Source organism: Pelodiscus sinensis, unplaced genomic scaffold (assembly GCF_049634645.1).
Source record: "Pelodiscus sinensis isolate JC-2024 unplaced genomic scaffold, ASM4963464v1 ctg72, whole genome shotgun sequence".
NCBI classification, from domain to species: domain Eukaryota; kingdom Metazoa; phylum Chordata; order Testudines; family Trionychidae; genus Pelodiscus; species Pelodiscus sinensis.
In genome coordinates, this window is record NW_027465834.1 from 227,063 (window position 1) to 240,795 (window position 13,733).

Consider the following 13,733-nt stretch of genomic DNA (forward strand, 5'->3'; position numbering starts at 1 on the left):
CGCCCTCCTCGGCCTCCTCCCCCCACCCCACCCGAGACTCCCCCCACCCTCCTCGGCCTCCTCCCCCCACCCCACCCGAGACTCCCCCCACCCTCCTCGGCCTCCTCCCCCCACCCCACCCGAGACTCCCCCCCCCTTGGCCCCCTCTCCTGCGGGCTGGGGGGTCCTGCCCAGCTGATAGGCCGAGGCCCCGCCCAGCCCGTGTCGGCGGGTGGTGCACCCCCGCACGCACAACAGTCATTCCGCACCTGCCCGGGAGCCTCCTGCGGCCCCTCGCGGCTCAGGGTCCCGGGCGGGGGGGGCCCACCGGCGTTGCCCTTTGAAGGCGCCCGCTGCGGGATGTGACGTCACGGGGCTCCCGGAAGGGCCGTGCCGGGGCGCGAGCCGGGCCGGCCGCCATGACGCTCGCGGTGTTCTGGGGCTGCACCTGCATCGCCTTCGGGCCGGCGCTGGGCCTCTGCCTCGTCACCGTGCTGCGCCACCCGCTGCGCGTCATCATCCTCGTGGCGGGGTAGGACCGGTTCGGGGGGGCAGTGCGGGATGGGGGGCGGGACCGGTTCGAGGGGGGGCAGTGCGGGATAGTGGGGAGGGGGCGGGACCGGTTCGGGGGGGGGCAGTGCGGGATAGTGGGGAGGGGGCAGGACCGGTTCGGGGGGGGCAGTGCGGGATAGTGGGGAGGGGGCAGGACCGGTTCGGGGGGGGCAGTGTGGGATAGTGGGGAGGGGGCAGGACCGGTTCGGGGGGGGGCAGTGCGGGATAGTGGGGAGGGGGCGGGACCGGTTCGGGGGGGGGCAGTGCGGGATAGTGGGGAGGGGGCAGGACCGGTTCGGGGGGGGCAGTGCGGGATAGTGGGGAGGGGGCGGGACCGGTTCGGGGGGGCAGTGCGGGATAGTGGGGAGGGGGCAGGACCGGTTCGGGGGGGGCAGTGCGGGATAGTGGGGAGGGGGCAGGACCGGTTCGGGGGGGGCAGTGCGGGATAGTGGGGAGGGGGCGGGACCAGTTCGGGGGGGGGGCAGTGCGGGATAGTGGGGAGGGGGCGGGGCCGGTTCGGGGGGGGCAGTGCGGGATAGTGGGGAGGGGGCAGGACCGGTTCGGGGGGGGCAGTGCGGGATAGTGGGGAGGGGGCGGGGCCGGTTCGGGGGGGGGGGGGCAGTGTGGGATAGTGGGGAGGGGGCGGGGCCGGTTCGGGGGGGGCAGTGCGGGATAGTGGGGAGGGGGCGGGGCCGGTTCGGGGGGGGCAGTGCGGGATAGTGGGGAGGGGGCGGGACCGGTTCGAGGGGGGGCAGTGCGGGATAGTGGGGAGGGGGCGGGGCCGGTTCGGGGGGGGGGCAGTGGGGGATAGTGGGGAGGGGGCGGGGCCGGTTCGGGGGGGGGGCAGTGCGGGATAGTGGGGAGGGGGCGGGGCCGGTTCGGGGGGGGCAGTGCGGGATAGTGGGGAGGGGGCGGGACCGGTTCGAGGGGGGGCAGTGCGGGATAGTGGGGAGGGGGCGGGGCCGGTTCGGGGGGGGGGCAGTGGGGGATAGTGGGGAGGGGGCGGGGCCGGTTCGGGGGGGGGGCAGTGGGGGATAGTGGGGAGGGGGCGGGACCAGTTCGGGGGGGGGGCAGTGCGGGATAGTGGGGAGGGGGCAGGACCGGTTCAAGGGGGGGGCAGTGCGGGATAGTGGGGAGGGGGCGGGACCAGTTCGGGGGGGGGGGCAGTGGGGGATAGTGGGGAGTGGGCGGGACCGGTTCAAGGGGGGGGCAGTGGGGGATAGTGGGGAGTGGGCGGGACCGGTTCGAGGGGGGGGCAGTGTGGGATAGTGGGGAGGGGGCGGGGCCGGTTCGGGGGGGGGCAGTGCGGGATAGTGGGGAGGGGGCAGGACCGGTTCGAGGGGGGGGCAGTGTGGGATAGTGGGGAGGGGGCAGGACCGGTTCGAGGGGGGGGCAGTGTGGGATAGTGGGGAGGGGGCAGGACCGGTTCGAGGGGGGGGCAGTGTGGGATAGTGGGGAGGGGGCGGGGCCGGTTCGGGGGGGGCAGTGCGGGATAGTGGGGAGGGGGCGGGACCAGTTCGGGGGGGGCAGTGTGGGATAGTGGGGAGGGGGCAGGACCGGTTCGAGGGGGGAGCAGTGTGGGATAGTGGGGAGGGGGCAGGACCGGTTCGAGGGGGGAGCAGTGTGGGATAGTGGGGAGGGGGTGGGACCAGTTCGGGGGGGGGCAGTGTGGGATAGTGGGGAGGGGGCGGGACCAGTTCGGGGGGGGGGGCAGTGTGGGATAGTGGGGAGGGGGCGGGACCAGTCGGAGGGGGCAGTGTGGGATAGTGGGGAGTGGGGCGGGACCAGTCAGGGGAGGAGTGGTGGGGGCTGGGTTTGACACAGGTGGTGGGGTAGTGGCCCCTGGGCTCTTCGCTGCTTGGCCCTACTCCCGCCTGCAGCCCAGTGTGAACGGGGCCGTTTTACTCCAATCTGAGCCTTGGGCCACAGGCCTGGGCTGCCCGGCTGCAGCGCATCAGACCGGCCCAGTCAGAGCAAAGGTCCATCCAGCCCAGTGTCCTGTCGGCTGGCAGCGGCCAATGCCAAGTGCCCCAGAGGGAGTGAATGCAACAGGGAATCCTCACATGATCCCTGTCCTGTCACCCATTTCCAGACAGAGGCCAGGGACACCACCCCTACCCAGCCTGGCTAATAGCCATTGATGGACCTAACCTCCATGCATCTATCTAGCTCTTCTTTGAACCCTGGTAAAGTTCTGGTCTTCGCCACATCCCCTGGCAAGGAGTTCCACAGGTTGACTGTGCACGGAGTGAAGAAAAACTTCCTTTGGTTTGTTTTTAAACTTGCTGCTTATTCATTTCATTTTCTGACCCCTAGTTCTTGTGTTATGGGAACAAGTAAATAACAGTTTCTTATTCACATTCTTAGTACCAGTCTTGATTTTATAGACGTCTACCATATCTCCCCTTAAGTCCTCTCTTTTCCAAGCTGAAAAGTCCCAGTCTTATTCATCTCTCCTGATGGCAGCAGCATCATACTGAGACTCAAGATTCCAAGATCTTTATACAACCCAAGATCTCATTAGCTCTTTGGACCCTGCCACCCTGGGAGCTTGTACATTCCCCCCACCCCAAATCTTTTTACAGTCCCTGTTTCCTAGGAGGGAATCCCCCGTCCTGTAAGCATGGCTGACAGTCTTTGTTCCTTGATGTATAACTTGACTTTTGGCCATATTAAATGCATATTGTTCACTTGTTCTCAATTCTCCAAGTGATCCAAATGGCTCTGAGTCAGTGCCCTGTTCTTCTCATGATTTACCACTCCCCCAGTTTTTGTGTCCTCTGCAAACTTTATCTGATGACTTTGTTTTCTTTCAGGTCACTCATAAAAATGTTACATAGGCTAGGGCCAGGGAAGATAATGGAGCAAGTAATTAAGGAAATCATCTGTAAACACTTGGGCTACATCTACACTGGCAACTTTTTTCGGAAATGCTTAAAACGGAACAGTTTTCCGTTATAAGTATTTCCGGAAAAAGAGCGTCTACATTGGCAGGATGCTTTTCTGGAAAAGCCCTTTTTCCGGAAAAGCATCCGTGGCCAATGTAGACGCGCTTTTCCGGAAAAAAGCCCCGATCGTCATTTTTGCGATTGGGGCTTTTTTGCAGAAAAGACTACTGGGCTGTCTACACTGGACTTTTTCCTGAGCGGGAGCAGCATAGTTTTTCTGGAAAAGCAGCTGATTTCTTACAGTAGATCGTCAGTGCTTTTCCGGAAATTCAAGGAAATTCAAGTGTAGACAGCTCTCAGCTTATTCCGGAAAAGTGGCTGCTTTTCCGGAATAAGTGGCCCAGTGTAGACACAGCCTTGGAAAGTGGCCAGGTGATAGGGAACAGCCAGCATGGATTTGTAAAGAACAAATCATGTCAAACCAATCTGATAGCTTTCTTTGATAGGATAACGAGTCTTGTGGATAAGGGAGAAGCGGTGGATGTGGTATACCTAGACTTTAGTAAGGCATTTGATACGGTCTCGCATGATATTCTTATCGATAAACTAGGTAAATACATCTTAGATGGGGTTACTATAAGGTGGGTGCATAACTGGCTGGATAACCGTAGTCAGAGAGTAGTTATTAACGGTTCACAATCCTGCTGAAAAGGCATAACAAGTGGGGTTCCGCAGGGGTCTGTTTTGGGACCGGCTCTATTCAATATCTTCATCAACGATTTAGATATTGGTATAGAAAGTACGCTTCTTAAGTATGCAGATGATACCAAGCAGGGAGGGATTGCGACTAATCTGGAGGTTAGGGTTATAATTCAAAATGACCTGGACAAATTGTAGAAATGGTCTGAGATAAATAGGATGAAGTTTAATAAAGACAAATGCAAAGTGCTCCACTTAGGACGGAACAATCAGTTTCACACATACAGAATGGGAAGTGATGGTCTGGGAAGGAGTACGGCAGAAAGGGATATAGGGGTCATAGTGGACCACAAGTTGAATATGAGTCAACAGTGTGATGCTGTTGCAAAGAAAGCAAACATGATTCTGAGATGCATTAACAGGTGTGTTGGGAGCAAGACGTGAGAAGTCATTCTTCCGCTCTACTCTGCACTGGTTAGGCCTCAGTCCTGGGTCCAGACTTAGTGCATCCGAGGGTACTGAGGGAGTTGGCAAATGTCATTGTGGAGCCTTTGGCTATTATCTTTAAAAAGTCTTGGAGATCGGGAGAAATCCCGGATGACTGGAAAAAGGCAAATGTAGTGCCCATCTTCAAAAAAGGGAAGGATGATGATCCAGGGAACTATAGGCCGGTCAGTCTTACCTCGGTTCCTGGAAAAATCATGGAAGGGATCCTTAAGGAATCCATATTGAGGCACTTGGATGAGAGGAAAGTGATTAGGAATAGTCAGCATGGATTCACAAAGGGCAAGTCGTGCCTGACCAATCTGATTAGCTTCTATGATGAGGTAACTGGCTCTGTGGACATGGGGAAGTCGGTGGATGTGATAGACCTTGACTTTAGCAAGGCTTTTGATACGGTCTCCCACAATATTCTTGCCAGCAAGTTAAGGGATTGTGGATTGGATAAATGGACGGTAAGATGGATAGAAAGCTGGCTAGAAGGCCGGGCCCAGCGGGTAGTGATCAATGGCTCGATGTCAGGATGGCGGTTGGTTTCCAGCAGAGTGCCCCAAGGTTCGGTTCTAGGACCGGTTTTGTTCAGTATCTTTATTAATGATCTGGATGAGGGGATGGATTGCACCCTCAGCAAGTTTGCGGATGACACTAAGCTGGGGGGAGAGGTAGATACGCTTAAGGGCAGAGATAGGGTACAGATTGACTTAGACAAATTGGAGGATTGGGCCACAAGAAATCTGATGAGGTTCAACAAGGACAAGTGTAGAGTCCTGCACTTGGGATGGAAGAATCCCAAGCATGGTTACAAGGTGGGGACCAACCGGTTAAGTAGTAGTTCTGCAGAAAAGGACCTGGGGGTTACAGTGGATGAGAAGCTAGATATGAGTCAACAGTGTGCCCTTGTAGCCAAGAAGGCTAATGGCATATTAGGTTGCATTAAGAGGAGCATTGCCAGCAGATCCAGAGATGTCATCATTCCCCTTTATTCAGCTTTGGTGAGGCCGCATCTGGAGTATTGTGTCCAGTTCTGGGCCCCCCACTACAAAAAGGATGTGGACGCATTGGAGAGGGTCCAGCAGAGGGCAACCAAAATGATTAGGGGGCTGGAGCATATGACTTATGAGGAGAGGCTGAGGGACTTGGGTCTGTTTAGTCTGCAGAAGCGAAGAGTAAGGGGGGATTTGAGAGCAACCTTCAGCTTCCTGAAGGGAGGTTCCAAAGAGGATGGAGAGAGGCTGTTCTCAGTAGTGACAGATGGCAGAACAAGGAGCAATGGTCTCCAGTTGTGGTGGGAGAGGTCCAGGTTGGATATTAGGAACAACTATTTCACTAGGAGGGTGGTGAAGCACTGGGATGGGTTACCTAGGGAAGTAGTGGCGTCTCCATCCCTAGAGGTGTTTAAGTCTCGGCTTGACAAAGCCCTGGCTGGGTTGATTTAGTTGGAATTGGTCCTGCGTAGAGCAGGGGGCTGGACTTGATGACCTCCTGAGGTCTCTTCCAGTTCTATGATTCTATGAGTTGGAGTATTGTGTCCAGTTCTGGGCACCGCATTTCAAGAAAGATGTGGAAAAATTGGAGAGGGTCCAGAGAAGAGCAACAAGAATGATTAAAGGTCTAGAGAACATGACCTATGAGGGAAGGCTGAGGGAATTGGGTTTGTTTAGTTTAGAAAGGAGAAGATTGAGGGTGGACATGATAGCAGTTTTCAGGTATCTAAAAGGGCGTCATAAGGAGGAGGGAGAAAACTTGTTCATCTTGGCCTCTGAGGATAGAACTAGAAGCAATGGGCTTAAACTGCAGCAAGGGAGGTTTAGGTTGGACATTAGGAAAAAGTTCCTAACTGTCAGGGTGGTCAAACACTGGAATAAGTTGCCCAGGGAGGTTGTGGAATCCCCATCTCTGGAGATATTGAAGAGCAGGTTAGATAAATGTCTGTCAGGGATGGTCTAGACAGTACTGGGTCCTGCCATGAGGGCAGGGGACTGGACTTGATGACCTCTCGAGGTCCCTTCCAGTCCTAGTATTCTATGATTAATTGATGCCTGCAGTGCCCCATGAGAAATACACCTCTTTGATGGCTCCACAGTTATAGTTTGAGATCTGTTAGTCAGCCAACTTTTAATCCAGCTCGTGTGCACCGTGCTTGTCATTCTAGTTTTTTAATTAAAAAGATTGGGCAACTGGGACTGCACAACTTTTTAATTAACTTGACTGAAGTCAGCATTTATCACCCAAACTATTCCCTTTATCACCCAAACTTTTAATCTCATAAAAAATAGAACAGTGGAACCATTGAATCGTAGGTCAGGAAGGGACCTCAAGCACGAGCTCATCAAGTTTTGTTTGACCATCTGAAGGCACAGCCTCCCTGTAGCTCCCAGTGACTACAGTACGTAGGGATGTGAATTGTTAACTGGTAAGCATCACTCCTGCCGCTTACATCTTGGCTGGGCTTGGAGTAGCCCCCCACCCAACACAGTGTGGGCTGCTCCAGCCCGGTTGGGCCTGTGGTGCAGTGCGGCGGGCCCAGCCAGGCCAGAGCAGCCTGTTGTGGGAGAGGGGGGGGGTGCTTCAGCCCAGCTGGAGCAGCTCCTGCCTATGGTAGGCCTGGGCTGGGCAGAGAAGCCCTTGCCTGCCCCCAGTTAAGCATTTAAACATAATGCTTAACCGGTTAACTGATTAAATGGGATTTATATTGGAATAAATTGCCAAGGGAGGTGGTGGAATCTCCCTCTCTGGAGATATTTAAGAACAGGTTGGATAGACATCTGTCAGGGATGGTGTAGACGGAGGTTGATCCTGCCTTGAGGGCGGGGGGCTGGACTCGATGACCTCTCGAGGTCCCTTCCAGTCCTATTATTCTATGATTCTATGTACAAGCTGCTCCGGGTTAATGGGAGACGCAGACAGTGGTGGGCAGCACACTAGCCAGGTATGGTGAACCCTTGCTATCGGGAGCTGCACCTGTGGACAGTCAATGTAAACAGAATGTCTTGTGGCACGTCAGCAGATTATTCTGATGACTTGTGTGCTGAAGGTCGCCGACGCCTGCCTTACAGTTAGAAACCTGTTATCAGGTCCTCTGTCCCAGGCTGCTTTTCTCAAAACTGAACAGAGCAGTGGCTCTCACCTTTCCGCACAGCACGGCTTTCCTAGCCCTTTATCACTTTTGTTACTGTCCTCTGGATTCTCTCCAATCTGTACGTATCTTTCCTAAAAGGTGGCACCTGGAATTAGACCGAGTTCTTCAGCTGAGGCCTCGCCCAGTGCCCAGTATAGCAGGACATTTGTGTCCTGTGTTTTTCACACACAATTCCAGTCAGGGTGTATACTCGAGGTGACATCAGCCTTTTCGCAGCTGCATCATGTGAGTGACCCATGTTCAGTTTGTAACCTACTCTAACCCCAGACCCTTTTTAGCAGTACTATCACAGAGCCAGTTCTCCCCCATTCTGTTGTTGTGCATTTGATTTTTTCCTTTCCCCAGTGAAGTATTTTGCACTTGTGTTGATTTACTTTCATCTCCTTGAATTCAGACCAATTATCCAGGCTTGTTTTGAATTCTAATCCTGTCCTCCAAGATGCTTGCAACCCTCCCAGCTTGAGGTGTTTGCAGGTTTCCACTCCATTATCCAAGTCATCAGAGAAAACATTGAGCAGTACCAAACCCAGGACTGACTCCTGCAGGACTCCACTAGATGCACCTTCCTAGTTTGAGAGCAACCCACTGATAGCAACTCTTCGAATATGGGCTTTCAACCACCTTACTTTACCCACCTTACTGTAATTTCATCTAGACCACATTTCCCTAGTGCTCTTACAGGAATGGCACAGAATCCCAGGGCTGGCAGAGACCTCTGGAGTCATCGAGTCCCGCCCCCTGCCCAAAGCAGGTCAGACGATGTAGATATCGGCATACAGAGTACGCTTATTAAGTTTGCAGATGATACCAAGCTGGGAGGGGTTGCGACTGCTCTGGAGGATGGGTCATAATTCAAAGTGATCTGGACAAATTGGAGAAATGGTCTGAGGTAAACAGGATAAAGATTAATAAGGACAAATGCAAAGTGCTCCACTTAGGAAGGAACAATCAGTTTCACACATACAGAATTGGAAGTGACTGTCTAGGAAGGAGTACGGCAGAAAGGAATCTAGGGCTTATAGTGGACCACAAGCTGAATATGAGTCAGCAATGTGGTGCTGTTGCAAAAAAAGCAAACATGATGCTGGGATGCATTAACAGGTATGTTGTGAGCAAGACTTGAGAAGTCATTCTTCCGCTCTACTCTGCACTGGTTAGGCCTCAGATGGGCTGTGTCTACACTGGGCCACTTATTCCAGAAAATCAGCTGCTTTTCCGGAATAAGCTACGAGCTGTCTACACTGGCCCTTGAATTTCCGGAAAAGCAACGACGCTCTACTGTACAAAATCAGCCGCTATTCCGGAAAAGCTACGCTGCTGCCGCTCAGGCATAAGTCCTTATTCCGGAACCCTGTTCTGGAAAAGGGCCAGTGTTGACAGCTCAGTAGTCTTTTCCGGAAAAAAGCCCCGATCGCGAAAACGACGATCGGGGCCCTTTTCCGGAAAAGCGCATCTACATTGGCCACAGATGCTTTTCCGGAAAAAGCCCTTTTCCCGGAAAAGCAGCCTGCCAATGTAGGCGCTCTCTTTCCGGAAATACTTATAACGAAAACTATTATGTTTTAAGCATTTCTGGAAATTCATGCCAGTGTAGACACAGCCTTGGAGTATTGTGTCCAGTTCTGGGCACTGCATTTCAAGAAGTATAGGGAGAAATTGGAGAGGATCCAGAGAAGAGCAACAAGAATGATGAAAAGTGTAAAGAACATGACCTATGAAGGAAGGCTGAAAGAATTGGGCTTGTATAGTTTGGAAAAGAGAAGATTGAGGGGGGACATGATAGCAGTTTTCAGGTATCTAAAAGGGTGTCATAAGGAGGAGGGAGAAAACTTGTTCATTTTGGCCACTGAACAAGAAGCAATGGGCTTAAACTGCAGCAAGGGAGGTTTAGGTTGGACATTAGGAAAAAGTTCCTAACTGTCAGGGGGGTTAAACACTGGAATAAATTGCCCAGAGAGGTTGTGGAATCCCCATCTCTGGAGATATTGAAGAGTAGATTAGATAAATGTCTATCAGGGATGGTCTAGACCAGGGGCCTCCAAACTGCGGCCCGCGAGGCCCTCTCATCCGGCCCGTGGAGACCGTCCCTGGGGCGCCGCCGAACGGGCCCTTCTTGCCGCGGGGGGGGGGGCCCCTGTCAGGGGTGTGCGGCGTGTACTCACGCCGTGCCGGGGCAGGAGAAGCGGGCCGCTCTGCTGACAAGCGGCCGTGCGGCGGCAAACGGCGCAGGGGGCGGGGGTTAGCACGGGCGGCGTTCCCCCGCCCAGACTGACAGGGCAGCCGGCCAATCAGGGGGCAGGATGGGCGGTGGTGGTAACGCCCGCCCGGCGACGTGCGGGGGAACGTGAACCCCGGCGGGAACTTTAAAAAGGTGACCCCTTCCGCCCGGGGGGGGGGAAGGAGTGAGTGGTGGCAAGAAGGAGGGGAGGACAGCGTGCAGAGGAAGGGGAGAGCAGGGGGAAAAGCCCCCCCCCCCCTTCCGGGAGAAACGGATTCGCAAAGCCAGAAATGTCTGCTGTTTTGGCATCCAGGAAACAATTTCACCATTCACACTAATACAGGTGTTCATGTGTAGTGTATCAATGTGTTATTAAATAATAACTGAATAAAATAATATTAAATAAATAATTAAAAACAACATCCATGTTTTGATTGTTTTTTATTTGGACCTCAAGTGTGTAGTCGGCCCCCGAACTGCTGTTTGATAGTTAATGCGGCCCTCGGGCTGAAAAGTTTGGAGACCCCTGCTCTAGACAGTACTGGGTCCTGCCATGAGGGCAGGGGACTGGACTCGATGACCTCTCGAGGTCCCTTCCATTCCTAGTATGCTGTGGATTGCCTGACCAGTCTGATTAGCTTCTATGATGAGGTAACTGGCTCTGTGGACGTGGGAAAGTCAGTGGATGTGATAGACCTTGACTTTAGCAAGGCTTTTGATACGGTCTCCCACAATATTCTTGCCAGCAAGTTAAGGGATTGTGGATTGGATAAATGTACTGTATGATGGATAGAAAGCTGGCTAGAAGGCCGGGCCCAGCGGGTAGTGATCAATGGCTCAATGTCAGGATGGCGGTCGGTTTCTAGCAGAGTGCCCCAAGGATTAGTTCTAGGACCAGTTTTGTTCAGTATCTTTATTAATGACATGGCTGAGGGGATGGATTGCACCCTCAGCAAGTTTGTGGAGGACACTAAGCTGGGGAAGAGGTAGATATGCTGGAGGGCAGGGAAGGGTCCAGAGTGACCTGGACAAATTAGAGGATTAGGCCAAAAGAAATCTGATGAGGTTCAACAAGGACAAGGGCAGAGTCCTGCCCTTGGGAGAGAAGAATCCCAAGCATAGTTACAGGCTGGGGGCCAACTGGCTAAGTAGCAGTTCTGCAGAAAAGGGCCTGGGGGTTACAGTGGATGAGAGGCTGGACATGAGTCAACAGTGTGCCCTTGTAGCCAAGAGGGCTAATGGCTTATTAGGTGCATTCGGAGGAGCATGGCCAGCAGATCTAGAGAAGTGATTATTCCCCTTTATTCAGCTCTGGTGAGGCCACATCTGGAGTGTGTGTCCAGTTCTGGGCCCCCCACTATAGAAAGGATGTGGATGCGTTGGAGAGGGTCCAGTGGAGGGCGACCAAAATGATTAGGGGGCTGGAACTTGTGACCTATGAGGAGAGGCGAAGGGATTTGGGTCTGTTTAGTCTGCAGAAGAGAAAAGTGAAGGGGGGGAGGGGTTGAGAGCAGCCTTCAACTTCCTGAAGGGAGGTTCCAAAGAGGATGGAGAGAGGCTCTTCACAGTAGTGACAGGTGGCAGAATAAGGAGCAATGGTCTCAAGTTACAGTGGGGGAGGTCTAGGTTGGATATTAGGAAAAGCTATTTTCCTAGCGGATGGGGAAGCACTGGGATGGGTTCCCTAAGGAGGGGGTGGAATCTCCAACCCTAGAGGTGTTTAAGTCTCCGCTTGACAAAGCCCTGGCTGGGTTGATTTAGTTGGGATTGGTCCTGCCTTGGGCAGGGGGCTGGATTTGATGACTCCTGGGGTCTCTGCCCGCCTTAGGATTCTATGATAAAATGTGTGAAATGCTCTCGCTGGGCAGTCTGTCTCTTTGCAGCCAGGCAGGAAGTTAAGATTGAGTTTGGGATACAGGGGGTGGGGTGCGATGGGCGAGGAGAGCTCCCATGCCACCCTCGCAGTGGGCAGGAGAGCTCAGCATTCAGGGTGACACAGCAGGGCAGCCAGGTGACGTGGCAGGCAGGGGCCAGTGCCGTTTCGGGTGGAGAGGAATGAGAGTTGCTCTGTGCAGCTGGGGCCGCATGGGGGATGCTGCTGTGGAGAGCCCTGTTGTGCGGCACTTTAAGCAAAGTGGGACATCCCTGGATGGGCCTGAGGATGTGGCTGCTGGGACCTAATCCAGCCTTTCCTCTCGCTAGGCTGGTGGTGTGTGGTGAGCTGCAGCCCCCCAGCCCGGTGGGCCAGCAACTCCATGACCTGGTTCCCCTTGCTGCCCTTGAGTGCCTGAGACAGTGTGACCTGCGCTGTTGGGGGCAGCAGCCCCTCGGAGCTGGGGCAGCCCTCTCCCCTTGGGGGCTGCTCCCGGGTAATGGTTAACTGTTACCTGGTAAGCATCACCTGTTACGGGTGACGCTTACCGGGTAACCAGTTACCCTTTCACATCCCTAGTGGTAGGGTTCTGAGTTGGGTCAGAACAGGGTTCCCTGTGTGCTTGGGCACTCACCCAGGAGAGAGTCCAATGCTGCTCAGCTGATCAGCAGAGCCCACAGTCTAGGTATATGTTTAACATAAGAATGGTCATAGTGGGTCAGGCCAAAGGTCCGTCTAGCCCAGTATCCTGTCTTTTGACAGTGGCCAGTGCCAGGTGCCCCAGAGGGAGCAAACACAACAGGTAATCCACATGTGATCCCTCTCCTGTCCTCCATTCCCAGCCTCTGACAAACAGAGGCTAGGGACAGCATTTCTGCCCGTCTTGGCTAATAGCCATTGATGGACCTAACCTCAATGAATCTATCTAGCTTTTTTTTTTTTTTTTTTTTTTTTTGAACCCTGTTAAAGTCCTGGCCTTCACAACATCCTCTGGCAAGGAGTTCCACGGGTTGACCATGTGCTGCATGAATAAAAACTTCCTTTTGTTTTAAACTGGCTGCCTGTTAATTTCATTTGGTGACCCCTAGTTCTTATATTGTGAGAATAAATAAATAACTTTTCCTTATTCACTTTTTCCATACCAGTCATGATTTTATAGACTTCTATCATGCCCCCCCCCCTTAAGATCCTCTTTTCTAAGCTGAAAAGTCCAAGTCTCTTTAATCTGTCTTCATATGGGACCCGTTCCAAACCCCTCATCATTTTTGTTGCCCTTTTCTGAATCTTTTCCAATGCCAGGATATCTTGCTGTATTCAAGATGTGGGCAGCCCATGGATTTATACAGAGGCAGTGAGAGAGTCTGTCTTATTCTCTATCTCTTTCTTAGTGATTCCTAACATTGTTTGCTTTTGGCTGCTGCTGCGCACCGAGTAGATGTTTACAGAGAACTCTTCAGAATGACTCCAAGCTCTCTCTTGAGAAGTTGTAGCTAAACTAGTCCCAATCACACTGTACGTGTTTCTAACGGTGGCGCACATAGAAAAACTCAATCCGCACAGGGATGGAAAATCCCCACGGGGATGGGTGAGATTTAGCAGGCACACTGAGCACCAGTAGGTCTTTCTGCCACTTCCTGCATCCTGCAGTTCTTGGGAGCTGCTGCAGCCCGTGGCAGGCGATCACCAGGCCTGTGCCTGGAGGGCCAGCACATGGTCTGTCATGCTGTCACAGAGAGAGGTCAGCACAGACTCATTCTCTTGGCTGGCATGTGAGAGTCACGCTGCTGTGGTCAAGGGTCTGCCCATGGTAACTGTCTCAGGGAGTCCTGCTCCTGTCGTGCCCACCCTGGCCATGCCAGCCTTGGCACTGTCTGGGTAGGGAGA

At 53.7% G+C, this 13,733-nt stretch overlaps 1 protein-coding gene across 2 annotated transcripts in view; it reads left to right on the top strand.

Annotated features, from left to right (window-relative positions):
• Positions 1–353: 353 nt before the first annotated feature.
• Positions 354–13,733, top strand: part of LOC102463836 (gamma-secretase subunit Aph-1b-like) — a 29,671-nt gene continuing 16,291 nt past the window's right edge. The window contains exon 1 of one of the 2 annotated variants that reach the window (XM_075914755.1): positions 354–511. In XM_075914755.1, coding sequence (XP_075770870.1) covers positions 399–511 — 113 coding nt within the window. In that variant the 5' untranslated portion in view covers positions 354–398. The remainder of the gene's footprint in view (positions 512–13,733) is intronic. The other variant, XM_075914757.1, reaches the window with a different exon arrangement.